At 44.0% G+C, this 19,751-nt stretch overlaps 2 protein-coding genes across 15 annotated transcripts in view; one reads left to right on the top strand and one right to left on the bottom strand.

Annotated features, from left to right (window-relative positions):
• Nucleotides 1-19,751, bottom strand: part of LOC130297684 (protein-glutamine gamma-glutamyltransferase E-like) — a 229,414-nt gene that overhangs the window by 185,573 nt on the left and 24,090 nt on the right. For 8 of the 14 annotated variants that reach the window (XM_056550407.1, XM_056550416.1, XM_056550414.1 and 5 more), the window contains exons 1-3: nucleotides 12,291-12,538; nucleotides 7,692-7,797; nucleotides 3,845-3,905 (exon numbers count right to left, since the gene is read on the bottom strand). The gene's annotated coding sequence lies outside the window, so the exon portion shown is untranslated. Of the gene's footprint in view, nucleotides 1-3,844; nucleotides 3,906-7,691; nucleotides 7,808-12,290; nucleotides 12,548-19,751 lie in introns of those variants that run through there. The other 6 variants (XM_056550409.1, XM_056550408.1, XM_056550411.1 and 3 more) reach the window with 3 other exon arrangements.
• LOC130297687 (protein-glutamine gamma-glutamyltransferase E-like) overlaps nucleotides 1-19,751 on the top strand; it is a 42,609-nt gene that overhangs the window by 4,514 nt on the left and 18,344 nt on the right. Inside the window, exons 5-9 of the mRNA XM_056550428.1 lie at nucleotides 2,109-2,286; nucleotides 7,712-7,841; nucleotides 10,557-10,660; nucleotides 11,678-11,920; nucleotides 12,548-12,913. Of these exons, the coding sequence (XP_056406403.1) occupies nucleotides 2,109-2,286; nucleotides 7,712-7,841; nucleotides 10,557-10,660; nucleotides 11,678-11,920; nucleotides 12,548-12,913 (1,021 nt within the window). The remainder of the gene's footprint in view (nucleotides 1-2,108; nucleotides 2,287-7,711; nucleotides 7,842-10,556; nucleotides 10,661-11,677; nucleotides 11,921-12,547; nucleotides 12,914-19,751) is intronic.

Below are 19,751 nucleotides of genomic sequence, written 5' to 3'. Positions count from 1 at the left end.
GCATTTTTGGGAAAACTACCACTGCAGTTTTTGAAGTCAGAAGTGGATCCAGTAGGAAGGAGAAGTGTAAGTCCTTCCTTTATATTTCCTATTCCTTTTGAATACACTTCTGGATTTGGCTTCAAAACTGCAGTGGAAACCTAGCCTTACTGCTACTATTACTGTTACTGCTACTACTATTACTTCTACTACTACTAATTCTAATAATTACTACTACTGCTTCTAAGAATAATATTACTACTACTTCTAATAATAATTATTATTATAATGATAATCATAATAATAATATTACTGCTACTACTATTACTACTAATAATAATTATTATATTACTACTTCTAAGAATAATATTACAACTACTACTAATAATAATATTACAACTACTACTAATAATAATAATATTACTATTATTGCTACTACTAATTATTACTATTGTTTATTTGTTTATTACTACTAAATATTACTACTGCTATTATTATTACAACTACTACTAATAATATTACTACTACTATTACTACTACAGTACTACTAATTTAACTACTACTCCTACCACAACTACTACTACCAATAATAATAATTCTATTATTAATACTGCTACTACTATTACTTCTACTTCCGTAAATAGGTGTAGCAGGAGAGTAGAAGGCGTCATTCAATCTATTTCTGTTTGGCATTGTTATGACTCATTTAGTTACAATTACTCATTACATTAACCTGTAACACTATCCAAAATACAGACAGAAAGTTGTGATATTGACAGTGCCTACAACCCAATTCAGAACTGTATGACCACATAGCACTGTCTAGATTTTACATGACCAATGCCAATATTAGAAAAAATAAAAATGGCACATAGTAGTTCTACATGAGGCTAATACTACACATTCTACACCCATATTTACAAACAGGTATCTAATACTTGATGGCTACAAACTCAATTCCTGCATCCATAGTAAAAACCCAACTTGAAGTGTGCCTGTCCCTTAAAAAAAGAAAAAAAAAAAAGCTTTAAGCAACAGGTCAATAGTTAAATGGACACTGTCACTTTAAAAAAAAAACTTTTAACATATCCTAGAACAGTGGTCTCCAAACTGTGGTCCTCCAGATGTTGCAAAACTACCAATCCCAGCATGCCCGGACAGCCAATGGCAGTGGACTACTGTACCAACAAAGTTGACTCTTGTATACCTCTTGAAAGTAGTTGTACAGTAACCAGACACCAGTATATCACATATATGTTACCATCATACTGTTACTGACTAAATCCAGTATACCAAGACCCAGGGGCAGACACAGACAGCAGAGGGCTCCTGTGCAAAGAATGTGCCTGCCCCCCCCCCCTCTCATACGTCAACTGTTCAGGAACCTCCCCCATATGTCACAGGTGGACCCCCATATGGCACTTGCTCAGGGGGCCCCCAACCATATCAGTTGCTCAGGAGGACCCCCCCCCCAATATCAGTTGTTAATTATTAAGGCCCCCATATGCCACGGCTCATTCAGGTCCCCCACATTAGGTGGCATTAGGTAGCATTTCCCACATTAGGTAGCATAATTTCCCCACATTAGGTAGCAGTTTCCTCACATTAGGTAGTATAGTTTTCCCCCCATTAGGCAGCAGTTTCCCCACATTAGGTAGCATAGATTCCATACATTAGGTAGCCGTTTCCCCTCAATAGGAAGCATAGTTTTCCTCACATTAGGTAGCATAGTTTCCCCACATTAGGTAGCATAGATTCCGTACATTAGGTAGCAGTTTCCCCACATTAGGTAGAATAGCTTCCATACATTAGGTAGAAGTTTCCCTACATTAGGAAGCATAGTTTCCCCACATTAGGTAGCCCATAGACTTGCATTGAGGGGGCAGGGCATGTCGTCACAAGGGGGAGGATTTGTGCCATCACGATACTCTGGCTCCAGGGTCGCGAGTCTTCAGACACGGAGCGATCATCGCTTTGTGCAGTTGAGACAGGTGGGTGCTGCATGAGCGATCAGACATCTTATCCACTTTCCTTTGGATAGGGGATAAGATGTCTTAGGGCTAGAGTACCCCTTTAATGAAACAGAATACAACATCACTTCAATATTTTTACTTTTTTTCCTCTTACAGATTAACAGCTTTGAAGATGAAGGAGTATTAGAAGGGAAATGGTCTAGTAAATTTACAGGTGGGGTTAATCCTGAGGATTGGAACGGCAGTGTGGACATCCTCAGAATGTGGCGTAAAAGAGGCTATAGACCAGTCAAATATGGACAGTGCTGGGTCTTCGCTGGAGTCATGTGCACTGGTAATTTTTATACACTTTTATATCCCTATAAAATTATTTCAAAGAATCAACAATAACTTTCTCAGATAGCTTCAGGGTCTCACTGTTCTTGGTTTTATTTTTGGTTTCCTTAACTAAATTAATAAAAAAGGTAAGAGTGGACACTTCTTAGACATAGAGGATGCCCTCTTTTTATAGATCTCTGTATTGACACATATTTAAAAAGGTTGTCCAGCAAAAAAAAACAACCTGTGTATTGTGTCAAAAAGTATAATAAAGCAACTTACTAATATAATGTTATTAGCCATATTGCACAGATCTTCCATATCAGTTATGCTGTTTGACTTGTGGCTGTGAAGTCACGTCACACTCTCTGAATGCAGATGTAAGAACCCGAAGGGTTAATCTGCACTGTGGTCTTTTGTTTTTCTGGTTACTGTGGAAATGCAGTGTTCTCTGGATGGTCCGCTGACCTCGTTGGCTACTTAGCTCCCTATTTAAACCCTCAGTATTCATCCAGGTGTCGCCTGTGAAAGAGCTCATACTCTAGCTAGCGTTTGTATTGTATCTTGTATTTCTGGCATATGTGACCCATTGGCTCCGCGCTCTGACTTCTCTCCTGTTTCTGTGATTTGGCTTTTCTGTTATCTCTTGGTACTGACTCGGCTTGTGGACTGTGACATATTGTGTGTTAGTTTAGTTATTATTTCTGTTAGTGTGTGTGGTTTCATACAGTGTCCCGATCTCTGTCTGTATTTTAAGTTTATTTTGTTGACATTTTACTCCCTGCACTTATTCAGGCAAACACTGTCGCCGTGGTTGTGGACCCGTCGCCTAGGGCAGGTATGCAAGTAGGCAGGGCAAGTGGGAGAGAGTGAGTTCAGGGCTTCACTCTTCCCTGCCTATAGGTGACAGCAGAGCTCACATCCCTGTTCCCTCCTCCCCCCTATCAACACAGCATGAGACCAGTGATGTGAAGGGGAAGATGGTATTACTGCTTATTAGGTTTGATACTAATTAGATAAGGCAACAGAAAGCCTATTGTCAGTCACAGTTTTTGTCATAACAGGCTTTCTGCTGCCTTATCTAATGAGACATAAATCTAATGAGCAGTAGTATGACCCCCTTCACATTATTTAAATCACTGGTCTCGTCCATGCTGACAAGAAGAGAGAAGGGAGCAGGGACGGAAACTCTGCATTCAGATCCTACGATGTGATATAAAAGCTTAAAAAGCCAGACAGCTCAGCTGATATAGAAGATCTGTGCATTCTGGCTAATAACATTATATTAGTAAGCTGCTTTACTATACTTTTTGACACCATACACAGGTTGTTTCTTTCGCTGAACAACACCTTTAATAGCTCCCTCCTATGTTGTCTTTTTTTCAAAACTCGAAGACCCCAATATTAATAATCTTTTTGGTTAGTCTAAAGTGCACCAATGTATCACTTTGGCTGGCTGCCCTCCTTTGACACTGCTACAGCTTTTTTTTATGCATTTACTACAATGGTATTCATAACTGCACACAATAACCCAAGTGAGGTTTGACTAATAACAAATAAAACTTTGTTCTCACCATGTATATCTATGCCTCTTGTGATGCCTTCCGTGATCCTGTGGGGTATCTCCAGTACTGACTAGAATAAAGCATAATGAAAGCCAGTGTTCAGGGGTAACAGTTTATTTGCAAATCTTCCATGTTCCAAGTCACCAACTAGTGGCTTAGAAGCTACATGTGGCTCATGACCTCCTATTGTGTGATTTAAAGTCCGGAGTTAAAGGGGTTATCCAAGAATCGAAAAACAGAGCTAATTTCTTTCAAAAACCACCCCTTGTCTGTCCCCAGGTTGTGTGTGGTATTACAACTTGGCTCCGTTCACTTCAATGGAACTGAGCTGAAGAACCACACCCAACCTGGAGACAGACAGGGAGCTGTTTTTGAAAGAAAACCTTATGCGTGGGCAATATACATGAGTACACACATTTTCACCAAACAGTGCCAATTTACAGTAGATGGTATATTACTGTAATTGCAAATATTTGCAAATCATGATTTTCGTTTTTCAACATTTGATATCTTCTCCATTTGTGAGTTTAAAGTGGCTGCCAACTAACATGTGACTCACACCTTATGGTTTCCTTGGCAGCTTATAGCAAAATGATACCATTAAACATCATTCATTAGCCCTATCTGATCCCGTATACTGCATGAATCATCTCCCTCCTGCTGATTGTCTTAGATGTAGAGCCCCTAAGGCAGATTTTGTCCATATAATTTGGACATGTCCTCCCATCCATAACTCTCTTGCTTCCTCGGTCTTCCTGTGCATCGAGCTTTGCCTCTTTGGCTCCCAAAATAAGGAACTCTGGCAATACCACACGCCCATTTTCCTGCAGGGAACACTCTTTCTTGCACAAAAGGTCATTGAGATGGATGGCAGATCAGCTCCCTTCGATTGGCTTGTGGAAACTACTAGTTGATGCAGTTATTCCATTTGAGAAAGTGGTTTATCAGCATCGTAATCCAATCAAAGAGGCAAGGTAACAGCTCCTACTTCTATGACTAAGGGTCCCATTGACTCGAAATGCGTCAGGTTGTTCTTTTGTCCAACTTATTGGATGATAGAATAAAGTGGCCTGTCAAACTGCACCGGTGAGGCTGGATTCCTTGTTTTGGATATCAGCATCGTAAGTTTTATTTATTTATTTTTAAATTTGTTGATGCTCCGATGACGGTGGTGGATCCCTCTGCTTGTCAATATGTTCCTTCGGAACGACCTGTTTTATGTTCAGGATTAAAAGGCTTATCCGGCCAAAGAGCAGCACCCTCATTCTATGGCCGTCACACCCCCTCCCATAGACATGAATGGAGGAGGCGTGGCATGACATCACAAGGGGCATAGCTTTATGTCATGTCCACAGTCCCAGAAACAGATAGCTTCCAGAGACTGGCGACACAGCCCCGTATAGAATGCGGGTGCTGCACGGAGATCGCGGGGGGTCCACCGGTGGGACCCCCGGCATTCAGACATCTTATCCCTTATCCTTTGGAAAAGGGATAAGATGTCTTTGGCTGCATTAATCTAACGGAGTTCTTACTACTTGGGTGATGACTCTGTTGTTTATTGAGCTATGTTGAGTTGTGTTCTTTACAGGTTTTATTGATCCTATATTGTGATCTGTTATGGGTGACATTATTCCGTACCCCTATAATTCGGATTTTTTATAATAGTTCCTTCAAGTGCCCTTTTAAATTGTATTTGAAATTCTGTTACTGTTTCTCATATATGTCATGTGCTTCTTATCCTCATTTTGCTACATTGTGAAAAGGTGGTGGACCCCCGCTCGGAGGCCTGGTTAATCTGGGAGTCACTTACACACATTTTAGGTCTTACTAGGACACAACGGCTTATTTCGAAGTGTCTATAAAAATGCTGTGTATCCCTGATGCTCAAACACTCAGCAATAACATGACTCTCCCATCTTACTTAAAATGAACCAGGTGTGTTCTTCATAAACTTTAGGTTTTGATGTCCTCCTTAGTTATTCACAAGGTCAGACATTAACAAGATGTACAGTGTCTATCCTTCTAAGACCAGCTCTCCTACTTCTACCGTCACAATAATATGGTTAATGACACCTTGTTACTATAAGTCCAACCTTGTGTCAGATCGTAAAAGATGAAAAAATAACGTGGACTGATACAAGGTATGGTAGGTCTTATTTCTGGTTGTGAAATGCTGACAAACTGCTAAAGTCCAAGGATAACATAAATAACAACAAATGGCTCCAATGACTTAAAATGGAACTCTGCTGGAAAACATTTTTTTTATTTAAATCAACACGTGCCAGAAAGTTAAACAGATTTGTAAATTACTTCTATTTAAAAAACTTAATCCTTCTAGTACTTATAAGCTTCTGTATGCTCCACAGGAAGTTATTTTCTTTTTGAATTTCCTTTCTGTCTGACCACCAAGCTCTCTGCTGACATCACGAGCACAGTGCTCTCTACTGACATCTCTGTCCATTTTAGGAACTGTCCACAGTAAGAGTAAATCCTCATAGGAAACCTATCCTGCTCTGGACAGTTCCTGACATGGACAGAGGTGTCAGCAGAGAGGACTGTGGTCGGACAGAAAGAAAATTCAAAAAGAAAAGAACTTCCTGTGGAGTATACAGAAGCTTGTAAGTACTGGAAGGATTAAGAATTTTTAATAGAAGTAATTTACAAATCTGTTTAACTTTCTGTCATCGGTTGATTTAAAAAAAAAATGTTTTCCAGTGGAGTACCCCTTTAAAAGGCAATGAAAAGGTTATGCCAAAATAGATTATTAAAGGGGTACCTCAGCATTTAAAAACATATCTCCTATCCACAGGATAGGGATAGGTGTATGATGGGGGGAAGGGGGGTACGACCTCTGGGACCCTCCGCAATCTACAGAATGGAGCCCTAGTTATCTCTGCTGTGTGAAGCACTGGGTTTACACACATTCAATGCATTGTCTATAGAAGAGCCAGAGATACCCGAGTACATCGCTCGTGTATCACCGATGGTTCCATGGAAAATGCATCGAGAGGCTGCCGACTCAGCTCTCCAAGCAAAACTTCTAAAATCACCTTTTTATTTCTCAAGTGTCAAAGAGGTGGGGACGATCTGCTCAAGTGTCACAGCCCGGTACACCTCCTTGCTTTCTCTCACCTGCCAGACCTTCCATGAATGACTTGTACAAAGTCCTGCTTGTCAGTCAAGGACAAACGAGGAGGCATGCCAGGCTTTGCCACTTAATTAAAGAGGTACTCCGATGGAAAACTTTTTTTTTTTTAATCAACTGGTGCCAGAAAGTTAAACAGATTTGTAAATTACTTCTATTAAAAAATCTTAATCCTTCCAGTACTTATTAGCTGCTGAATACTACAGAGGAAGTTCTTTCCTTTTTGGAACACAGTGCTCTCTGCTGACATCATGACCACAGTGCTCTCTGCTGACATCTCTGTCCATTTTAGGAACTGTCCAGAGCAGCATATGTTTTCTATGGGGATTTTCTCCTACTCTGGACAGTTCTTAAAACGGACAGAGGTGTCAGCAGAGAGCACTGTGGTCATGATGTCAGCAGAGAGCTCTGTGTTCCAAAAAGAAAAGAATTTCCTCTGTAGTATTCAGCAGCTAATAAGTGCTGGAAGGGTTAAGATTTTTATAATAGAAGAAATTTACAATTCTGTTTAACTTTCTGGCACCAGTTAATTAAAAAAAAAAAAAGTTTTCCACCGGAGTACCCCTTTAAGCATGTTGGCTCCGCCTCCTTGACACTTCACTGAGGGGGAAAATTAGGCGATTTTATATGGTTAGAAACCACCATCAGCTCCAGTTTACTCTTACCAGCAAACAAAGCTGTCTGATTCCCTTTAGAAAGCTTAACATTTACCTTTTTTTATTCCTTCCTAGTTCTTCGATGTTTGGGAATACCGACCAGAGTAGTGACCAACTTCGTTTCAGCTCATGACAAGGATGGGAATCTGAGCATCGATACTCTGTACAGTAAAAGAGGAAAAGCAATGAGTAAAGACTCATTATGGTACGGAAAATATTCTCTATCTCTGCTGGTGTGGTGTATGTAGACTACAGAAAAGATGGACCCCCAGTTGACACCATATCATGTCAAAGACTATGCACACTCCACACGAGCCACCCACACCTCTTAGCACCTCTCTCTCCACTTTTACACATGACTCTCTTGGTTCTCCGTGTCTACTCTTTTACTGATCCCCACTTTTCACTCCTGTCCGCCTGACCATTTACTGTCTTCACAAATATATCACTTAAAGGGGTTTTCCGCTGCTCAGCGTTTGGAACAAACTGTTCCGAACACTGGAGTCGGTGCCGGGAGCTTGTGACGTCATAGCCCCACCCCCTCATGACATCACACGCCCACCCCCTCAATGCAAGTCTATGGGAGGGGGCGTGACGGCCGTCACGCCCCCTCCCATAGACTTGCATTGATGGGGTGGGGCGTATAGTCATGAGGGGGCGAGGCTATGAAGTCACGAGCTCCCGGCACCGGCCCCAGCATTCGCAACAGTTTGTTCCAAACACTGAGCAGCGGAGTACCCCTTTAAAGGAGTACTCCGGCGCGCACTTTTTTCCTTTTATCCCGTCCGGGCTGCAAAATAAAAGAAAACACACTTTATCTTACCTGCCAACGAGCCCCCGGAGCTCCGGTACAGGTGTTTGGTCCCCCGGCTGTATTCTTCTTACTTCCTGTTAGCCCGGCACATCACACGGAGCTTCAGCCTATCACCGGCCGAGGCAGGACATCGCTGCGGCCGGTGATAGGCTGAAGCTCCGTGTGACGTGCCGGGCTAACAGGAAGTAAGAAGAATACAGCCCGGGGACCGAACGCCTGTACCGGAGCACCGGGGGCTCGTTGGCAGGTAAGAGAAAGTGTGTTTTCTTTCATTTTGCAGCCCGGACGGATAAAAGGAAAAAAGTGCGCGCCGGAGTACTCCTTTAACCTTAATAATAATAAATGAAGACTTCTGACTTTGGTAAAACTTGCCACGGCCCTTCATTAAAGGGGTTCTCCACCATAAGGTGATTTTAGTACCTACCTGGCAGACAGTAATGGACATGCTTAGGAAGGATCTGCGCTTGTCTTGGGGCTAAATGGCTATGTTGTGAGATTACCATAACACTGTGGCTAGCTTTTTGTGAACTGGTATTTCCTGTTTGACTAACCTTCTTTGCCTACAAATACCATAATTCCATTTTCCTCTCCCCCCCCCATACATCAGCCACCCTACCCATTGAAACATAAATGAGCTGAATCCATTCAAAAGACCTGTGGTTTTCAATCAGGGTGCCTACAGCTGTTGAAACAATACAATTAGTTGCAGATTGATCTCTCTCTCCCCAAGCAATCGCTCCACCCATTGAAGCAAACAGGCTCCCTGTCATCAGCTGACTAGTGATGTAATGTCTCGGCCGCATTGCAACCTGGGAAAAATCTGAGACAACAGTCATTTTGTATGCTGTTAAAAATAAATATTGGGGTGAAAATCACATAAGAATTGTAAGAAAACTGTCACACGCAGGTAAAGACAAAGAAAAAAAATTCCTGGAATACCCCTTTAAGGGTAACCAGAATATATTATTAACCATTTTATTTCAATAAATAGAGAATAAATATCCCTCCAGATACCACTTCCATCATGAACTGTCCACCCAGTCCTATCTCGGCCACCACCCAAACAAGGGCCGTCACAAACTAAAGGGTGGGAGGGTTGTCAGATCTTCTTTCTAAGGCTTGACAGGAGACAGTGATGATATCCCCACAGACCCCTGTGTTGGTAATTTGATATCTATGTTCTCTGTATATATATATATATATATATATATATATATATATATATATTGTCTAACTTTACATGGTGTTGGCCGGTTTTATCTAGTTTCAATTAACCAATGTCTTAGTTCTGGCCAGCGCCCAGTGATGCTCGAAAACTATCCAAATGACCTTGGTAAATAATGAGGTTTTTGTTGGATAACAAGTTTTTTCTATTATGAGGAAGAAAATGTAAAAGGAATCATGTGATTGGTAATAAAGTTATACACCATGAGCCACCGGGGTTCCTTATCCAATCACCTCACACTCAGACTGTTGCCTTATAAAAGGGCTGTAATCTATTTTGGGGTATGATTTTCTTCTGCTGAGCTGTTTCTCTGCATATAAGAGAACATCCACCAGTATACATGGGCATTCAATCTGTCTGCTAATCAACACAGCTGGAGTTGACTGAAATACATCCTAAACACATCACGTTTTCTCCCATTCGGGAGCACATACGGCAGGGGGGAGCTAAAGCCTCGCGCTCCCGTATGCCTTCGTATGCGCTCCCCTATGTAATTCATTTCAATGAGCCGACCAGAGTGAAACGTTCGGTCGGCTCATTTTTGCACCCTATGCGCTTTTACAACCGGACCTAAAACCGTGGTTGACCACAGTTTTAGGTCCGGGGGAAAAGCGCGTACAGCGCAAAAATGAGCCGACAGGACCGAACGTTTCACTCCGGCCGGCTCATTGAAATGAATTACACAAGGGAGCGCATACGAAGGCATACGGGAGCGCGAGGTTTTAGCTCCCCCTGCCGTATGCGCTCCCGTATGGGAGAAAACGTGATGTGAACCCAGCCTTTACACCCTGTTTATGTGGAACTGAAATTCCGGCTATATATATATATATATATATATATATATATATATTTATTTTTTTTTTATTTTTTTTAATCTGCAGGAACTTCCATGTTTGGAATGAGAGCTGGTTCTCTAGAAGAGATTTAGGTCCACGTTACGGAGGGTGGCAAGTGCTGGATTCCACACCACAGGAACTAAGTGGAGGTAAATGATGAGGTCTATTACTTTTAACATACTGGGCATGTTTCTTTAGAGGGTTCCTAACTTATTATAAGGGTCTCTTGACGACACATTAACCCCTTCCCGAGACCCCCAGCGATCAGCTGATTTCTGTCATAGTTCAATTTCCCTGCAGGTCCACCACATGGGAAATTAAAGGGGCATTCCAACTTAAAACTTACCTGTTTATTATCTTTTTCTTCCTTTTTTTTTCTTAAACTTTTGGTCCTATGGACATGTCAATAGTTTTCCTCTGAGAGCTTAGTCCCTGACCGATGATAACTAGCAGAGAAAGAAGCATGCGGCCATGATCACCAGAGCAGGGCCCTGCCTCTTACCGCTGAGTGCTCCAGATGCCACCTTCCAAGGCAAATTGGTCTCAGTAGTGGTGGCCTGCTCAGCCAAGCACCGGCCTTAGTGATTTCTCATCTCAGGTATTAATTGGCTGAGTAGGCAGTGACTGCCAAAACTATCCTGTGGATAGGGGATATGTTTTTAATAACCGGACAACCTCTTTTAGCATTACATAGTGCTCATTCATATCAATAGTTTGTGTAATGCAGGAGAGGACATGTTGTAAACACGCTCCAAAAGTTGAAGGGGTGCTCCGGCCCTAATACATCTTATCCCCTATACAAAGGATAGGGATAAAATATCTGATCGCGGAGGGGTCCGTCACACCCCCTCCCATAGACTTGCATTAAGGGGGCGGGGCATGACATTACACGGGGCGGAATCGTGATGTCACGATACTCCAGCCCCGTGGTCGTCACGCTGCACACTCGGAGCCTCCAGAGCTGCAAAGGTGGGTGCTGAATGACAGATTGCGGGGGTTCCCAGCGGTGGGACCCCCGCGATCAGACATCTTATCCTCTATCATTTGGATAGGGATAAGATGTATTAGGGCAGGAGTACCCCTTTGAGGATCCCCCTATAAACTTATAAACCCTCATAGAGTCTACAGGTTTTATTATGTTACAATATTATGCTTTTTCTCTGTAGGAGTTCACTGCTGTGGTCCAGCCTCAGTCCATGCCATCAAAGAAGGAGACGTTGACCTTGATCTTGACGGCCCGTTTATTTTCTCAGAAGTCAATGCTGACTGCATTACATGGATCTACTACGACAAGGATCTAAAGGAAAAAGTCTACACTGACCGCGAAAAAGTGGGAAAAAACATCAGCACCAAAGCTGTGGGGAGTGATACACGGATCGATATAACAGAAACCTATAAATATCCGGAAGGTATAACATTCTTCTGTTACTGCATATTCATCATTAAGATTTGTTTGTGATATTTAAACTGTTTAATATTAAAAGTAACCCTAAAACACACATGTAGTTACATAAGAGATGGCGCTGTGGAAAATGATTTTATAGGCAACATTAACAATTCGATCAGTCGACATAAGAGCCATTCTTTGGCCCATCCTGGGGCCTACTACATGGGGCAAAAACCATTCCCGTGAGTGTTACTTTTCCCAATAATTGTAGGTGTAAAGGGCCTTAAGATAGCCTGTCACACTGAGAGCAAATGACCTTTTAGCTTGTTCCCTGACTACCCCTTTGCTTAGTGATTTGGTACTGTGTTCTGGTTGTGTCTTGGCCTGCTTACCTTGCTCTTTTTGTTTGTTTGTCTGCTTGCTGTTTACTTTTCTTTGCTCCCAGGTCTGTTCTTTGGTAAACCTTTTGTGTCCTGACCTTATCACCTACATACTGGTGTGTTTTTGTGTTTGACGTCAATACACCCTGCATTTCAGAGTAGGGACCATTGCCCAGTTTGGGGTCCGTCGCATAGGGCAGGCAAAGGGATAGTGGGTGACCTCTGGGCTGCTTCTCCTTGTCCTACATGACAATTGCTTTGTCTTTCAGAGTCTGAAAAGGAAAGATTAATTTATTTGAAAGCTTGCAAAAAGTTAAAAGAAATGGGCATCATCAATAAGGACGATGCCAAGAAACGGGGCGTTGGAAAAAGACGTCGCAAGAAAAGGTCTGCTGGATCTGCGTCTGACGACCTAGATGATGAGAAGGAAGAATTCGACATTCAAGGGAGATTTGAGGTGAATTCCTCCTCAAAGCTTGGCGATGACATCAAGCTGACGCTGCACCTAAAGAACACCACTAAAAAGAGTCAACCCCTTAAAATCAAGTTAAGCTCCACTACCATTGAATACACTGGCAGACCCTATTCTGAAGTGTATTCTGATACTGCTGATCTTACTGTGCCACCCAAGAAAGGTAATCCATCATTCCATTCTTATTTGGTGTTAAGGCTAGAAGCTAGAACCATGATGGTTTGGCAAACATCTCCCCATTGCCACTGATTACACACATATTTATCACCTATGCATGCCTGATCTATTAGACCAGTGATTCCCAACTGGGGTTCCCCGGTGCTCCATTGAGAACTGCCAGGGGTTCCGCGGCATCCAGCAGGTAATCACCCCGGCCTGCGCGCCTTTGAAACATGGTGGCGCAGAGGTGAAGGGAAGCCGGCACACAGCGTCCCCCTCCCCCCTGCAGTGCCATGAGTAAGTCACAGGCGCACAAGCTGGGAAGGGGATAAATGCAGGGGAAGGTGCGCAGACCCCCGGACTATGTTCCTGCCGGTCCCCCGGACTATGTTCCAGGCCCACCTGATTCTTCTCTGCCCACCGATTTTTCCTGGTCCCCCCGCAGAAGGATGGCTCAGCTCATCTTAATTAAGGTAATGCACCCCCTCCCCTCTGTCACCCCTATGTTACCCCCTTTCACCCCTTTCCTGTCATCCATGTCTACCTTGTCCGCCCCTGTCACCTATGTTCACCACCCCTCTGACCACCCCCCAATCTACCCCTATCACCAATATCCTGTTACCACCTTGTCACTCCTAGGTGTCTGTTACTTCCAGGTTGGGACACCACTGCGGCCACTAATTACAACACAGGCAGCCCTGAATTTTTGTTTCTGTGCAATCCCCTCCCCCCCCCCCCCCCCCCCTCCATTGCCGAGATACAGGGATTTTACTATTTCACAGCTAACCTGTACATTATAACGCAGTCAGATTTTCGATTTCCGATAATTAATGCACCATCTGGCCACCCTAGATGGGATCAAGAGTCGCACTTAACCCCTTAAGGACCCAGCCAATTTTCACTGTAGGACCCGGCCATTTTTTGAACATCTGACCACTTTCACTTTAAACATTAATAATTCTGAGATGCTTTTACCTTTCATACTGATTCCGAGATTGTTTTTTCGTGACATATTCTACTTTATGTTAGTGGTAAAATTTTGTTGATACTTGCATCGTTTCTTGGTGAAAAATTCCAAAATTTGATGAAAAAATTTAAAATTTAGCTTTTTTTTTTTACTTTGAAGCTCTCTGCTTATAAGGAAAATGAATATTCTAAATAAATTATACATTGATTCACATATACAACATGTCTATTTTATGATTGCATCATAACGTTGACATGTTTTTACTTTTGGAAGACATCAGAGGGCTTCAAAGTTCAGCAGCAATCAGCCACCCCTGTGCAAATCACCAATTTAGGCTTCAAATGTACATAGTGCGCTCTCACTCCTGAGCCTTGTTGTGTGCCCCCAGAGCATTTTATGCCCACATATGGGGTATTTCCATATTCAGGAGAAATTGCGTTACAAATTTTGGGGGTCTTTTTTCCTTTTAACACTTGTGAAAATAAAAAGTATGGGGCAACAGCAGCATGTCAGTGTAAATTTTTTTATTTTTTTACACTAACAGGCTGGTGTAGCCCCCAACTTTTCCTTTTCATAAGGGGTAAAAGGAGAAAAAGCCCCCGAAAATTTGTAACGCAATTTCTCCCGAGTACGGAAATATCCCATATGTGGCCCTAAACTGTTTCCTTGAAATACGACAGGACTCTGAAGTGAGAGAGCGCCATGCGCACTTGAGGACTAAATTAGGGATTGCATAATAGTGGACATAGGGGTATTCTACGCCAGTGATTCCCAAACAGGGTGTCTCCAGCTGTTGCTAGTTGTTGTTTTTCAACAGCTGGAGGCTCCGTTTTGGAAACATTGCTGTACAATACGTTTTTCATTTTTATTGGGGGGGGGGGGGGACAGTGTAAGGGGGTGTTTATGTAGTGTTTTACTCTTTATTATGTGTTAGTGTAGTGTAGTGTTTTTACACGGGCACATTCACACGGGCGCAGGTTTACGGTGAGTTTCCCGCTAGAAATTTGTGCTGCAGTGAAAAATTTTACAGTAAACCTACCTATGTGAATGTACCCTGTACGTTGACATGGGGGGCAAACCTCCAGCTGTTTCAAAACTACAACTCCCAGTATGTACTGACAGACCGTGCATGCTGGGAGTTGTAATTTTGCAACAGCTGGAGGCACACTGGTTGGAAAACCTTCAGTTAGGTTGTTACCTAACTCATTATTTTCCAACCAGTGTGCCTATAGCTGTTGCAAAACTACAACTCCCAGCCTGTACTGATCGCCGAAGGGCATGCTGGGAGATCTAGTTATGCAACAGCTAGAGGTACACAACTACAACTCCCAGCATGCCGAGACAGCTGTTTGGGCATGCTGGAATTTGCAGTTTAGCAACATCTGGAGGGCTACAGATAGAGACCACTGCACTGTGATCTCCAAACTGTGGACCTCCAGATGTTGCAAAACTACAAATCCCAGCATGCACAGACAGCAAACTGCTGTGTGGGCATGCTAGAAGTTATAGTTTTGCAAGATCTAGAGTGCTACAGTATAGCTGTTGCAAAACTGCAAATCCCAGCATGCCCAAACAGCTGTCTCGGTATGCTGGGAGTTGTAGTTTTACAACATCTGGAGTGCTACAGTCTCAGACTGTAGCCCTCTAGATGTTGCTGGGCAACTTACCGGCTTCTGTCGGATCCAGGGAGTCGTCCTCTTCTGCCGCACGACATCGCTGCCCGCACCGATCACCGCCGCCGATCCTGTCCCGCAGCCTCCACCGACGGGTAAGTGGATCTTCGGCGTTCGGTCCCCTTCGGTTCCCCGTTCTGCCCCGCCTATTTTGGGTGGGCAGAACGGGGAAAACGAAAGTAAACCCACCCCCAATCTGCTATTGGTGGTCGCGTCTAGACCACCAATAGCAAGGATAGGAGGGGTGGCACCTCTGCCACCTCACTCCTATCGCTACAGGAGGATTGTGGGTGTCTTAGACAACCGCGATCCCCCTTATATTCCGGGTCACCATAGACCCGTATGACCCGGAATCGGCGCAAATCGCAAGTGTGAATTCACTTGCAATTTGCGCCGATCGACGACATGGGGGGGGGGGTCTAATGACCCCCTTGGGCATTTGCACGGGGTGCCTGCTGATCGATATCAGCAGTCACCCCAGTCCGGTCCCCGCCCGGCGCGCGGCGGGGACCGAAATTCCCACAGGCGTACAGGTATGCCCTGGGTCCTTAAGACCCAGGTACGGAAGGCGTATCCATACGCCCTAGGTCCTGTACGGGTTAAAGGGGTACTCCGCTGGAAAACATTTTTTTTTTTTTTTAAATCAACTGATGCCAGAAAGTTAAACAGATTTGTAAATGACTTCTATTTAAAAATCTTAATCCTTCCAGTACTTATCAGCTGTTGTATGCTCCACAGGAAGTTCTTTTCTTTTTGAATTTCCTTTCTGTCTGACCACAGTGCTCTCTGCTGACACCTCTGTCCATGTCAGGAACTGTCCAGAGCAGGAGAAGTTTGTTATGGGGATTTGTTCCTACTCTGAACAGTTCCTGAGACAGAGGTGTCAGCAGAGAGCACTGTGGTCAGACAGAAAGGAAATTCAAAAAGAAAAGAACTTCCTGTGGAACATATAACAGCTGATAAGTACTGGAAGGATTAAGATTTTTAAAGAGAAATAATTTACACATCTATTTACTTTCTGGCACCAGTTGATTTAAAAATTTTTTTTTTCCAGCGGAGTACCCCTTTAAAGGGGTACTCCAGTTTAGGAAATTGTATTCCTTATTCAAAGGGCACGAATGATGTATCTCCGACTCTCCCATAGAGATGCATGGGGGGTGTGGTCAACACACTTCATTCATGTGTAGCTCCATGTAGGAGAACGGGCGTGGTCCCAACGGTCAGACCTCCTGCGATTGCGCACTTATCACCCCAATCCTTTGGATAGGGGGTACATGTTCCTAAGCTGGACTACTCCTTTGACAAACCTTTTTTCTTTTAGGGATCCATATCGGGATAAAGGTCCGTTGCCCTCCGGGTTGTCTAATGTCTCCCCATACACTCGCCAAATTCTTACTGCATTGTTTCCAAATCAGGGTGCCTCCAGCTGTTGCAAAACTACAATTCCCAGCCTTTAGCAATGGAAACCAGGAGGGACCTGTAAGCCAATAGACTTCTGCAAAAATCCGTAGATTGAGCGGCGTAGTCTTGTGCAAGTCTTGGGCTAGGGGATGTCCCGGTACCGTATCCTATCCGGTACCTGTGTATATGGGTCCCCTTAGCCAGAGTCCCTAGGACGTCGGGGTCCCCATTGTCTAGTTCACCCCTGGTCACCTCTCATCCAGATAGTTATTGCACTCATAGCTTACTTAGGAAGCATGTAAGTATTGTATTCATGCCTATATATATAGTTAATTACCTGTCCATGGCGTAGCAGGACCTGTGGGTCACATGGTTATGAGAACACTATGGAATTTCTGCTTGAGGACCTTTGGAGGTCCTTCTGACGTAGTCAATCCCAGCACACTGTGTAACAGTGAATGACAGATGTTCGGACCAATCGGATTCGCCCCGCCCCCTGCCCATATAAGGGAGCGGCGGCCATTGTTCTCTTTCTTGTTCCCGGGCTGTCAAACGAGAAGGATCTGCGCAGCTATTATCCCAGTGAGTTAGGCCTGAGCCTTGCGGCAACGGCTGATATATTCAGGATCGCGAGTGTATCAATCCCTAAGCACTCTGCAGGATCCCCGGACCTTATCTATCCCCTAAATCCGGACGGATCTGCAATAATTACCCTAAATTCAGAGACTTTAATTTATTTCAAGGTCCGCAACAATTGTCAGTCATTGAGGTATATGGAGACTGTTTGATTGAGAATGTTACTACTCTGTGAATGTACCACAAGCTGTTAAGTAAAGTTTATGCAAGTTCAGATTCAACTACCTTGTGGACCTTCAGTCTTTATGCTTATGCACCTATCGTTAGTGGGAAGGGCGGCGATAGGCGGGAGAATCATCTCAGCATTCTAGCCCCCAGCCTGGCATCACGAACTATAGGGTTAACATTAAACCCTCAATTACCGAAACAATACTCCCACTACCAATACCCCCCAAGGGCTAGCACAAAGCCTTTTTGGCATCGCACGAACAGGATACGGGCGTGTGCCTACTACAGTCGCCATTAGGGAAAGTGTACTCTCCCCCCAGAAAAAGAACTTTATTCATGTGCTGTAAACCGTGTTACTGTGTACAAAACCGGTGCTTGTGGTGCACCATACAAGGGGGCCAATAGAAAAGTAAGGGGGGAGGCGAAAATCCTGTTACAACTAAGATGTGTAAACTGCGCAATGAGTACATGCTGCGATCCTTTGGTCCGGTCGGCACAGGCGGAGGCGAACTGCTGCCGGAGAAGCGCGCGAAAAAAGCCCGCGCTGCGCCACACCCCGCCACTGGGCGTGGCCACCAAGTTGCAGTGTCGCAGCCGAAAGGGAACTCAGAGATACAGGAGTCATTTCTGGAGGGACCGAAAGTCGGGGCTGCACAGATAGTGTCCTTCCTGCCGGGCACCATGTTGGAGAAGCCCGCTATAAAAGACGCCACGCACACTGACTTCTTCAGTCTGCACGGAGAGCCGGAAAGTACAGACATGGCGGAGTGCAGCGCTCCACGTGGTGAAGTTGGCAAAATGGCGCTGGAAACACGGAAAGCTGTGGCAGTCGCAGCCCAACTTTTTCAAGAGCTTGCTGACCGTCTGCAGCGGTTGTCATTAGACGAAGAGGGGGCCTGCAATCTTCCCCCACTGCCTGATGATGATGACGATTGGCCAGAGAGCGCAGGGACACCTGGAGGTGCATTACCGGTGAGATTGTCCCCTCACCACAGAACCTGGGGCTCGTGGGCCGAGATCCCGTCGGAGGAGTCTGCTGTGAGTACCCCGCTAGATGCGGCATCAAAGACCGTACCGAGGCCCTCTCGGAGCAATGAGAGTTTGCCTCCTGCACAGGTACCAACGTATGTACCAAGGCCCTCTTCTGACATGGAGAGTTTGCCTGCTTCCAGGGTACCAACGAAAGAGTCATGGGTCCATCCTGGTTTGGAGATGGTACTCAAGCCCTATTGCCCCACTGTGATCCCGGCTAGTAAGCCTATAACCCCTTCTCAAGCTGCTTTTCACCACTCCATGCTCACCAATGTGGTGTGGCAAAGCTATGTCAATTCTAATCCTGCCCCTCATGTTGGCAGATATAGAGGAACCAGGAGAGGCACTACAAGAGTAAAGAAGAACATCTTCTAAAGAGACTCTAAAGTAATGTCCTATTGTTTTTCTGTCTAATCATTTTGTCTTACAGTAACCAAGTTCAAGAATTGTGCCTAGCAAGACTGTGCCAAGATTGTTCCAGTTCAAAGTTCAGCAACGTAACCACTAAGCTTGTGCCTGACTATTAAGTCAAGAGACTCCTAGCCATTAGGAGATGCATCAAGGACTGTACCCGGCTGAGTTGTGGTTAAGGCCGTGTTTACCTTTCCCTTCCATGAACTCCTAGTGTAGGTGGACTGCTGATCCTTACATGCCAATTTGTATATTTTCTTTGGACTCCTGGTGTAGGTGGACTGCTGATCCTTACACGTCTATTTTATGTATATACCAGCAGCTTCATAAGAACACTTATGGTAAATGTTGCACTTATCAGGTGAATGCTCCTGAAACATGTTGGGGTGTTGATAAATGTATAGTAAACATGTATATGGTTCTTGTACACAGGAAGGTATCCTCGTGTCTGTGTACATAAAAAAAATATGTAAGGTTTGTACATAAAAAAAAAAATTCTATGTCTATGTACATAAAAAGTAAGGTAGAGTTGTACACAGAAAATATCGACGTGC

Source organism: Hyla sarda, chromosome 13, assembly GCF_029499605.1.
Source record: "Hyla sarda isolate aHylSar1 chromosome 13, aHylSar1.hap1, whole genome shotgun sequence".
Lineage (NCBI taxonomy): Eukaryota > Metazoa > Chordata > Amphibia > Anura > Hylidae > Hyla > Hyla sarda.
The sequence above is the reverse complement of the archived record's forward strand: the minus strand, read 5'-3'. Positions and strand labels throughout refer to the sequence as shown.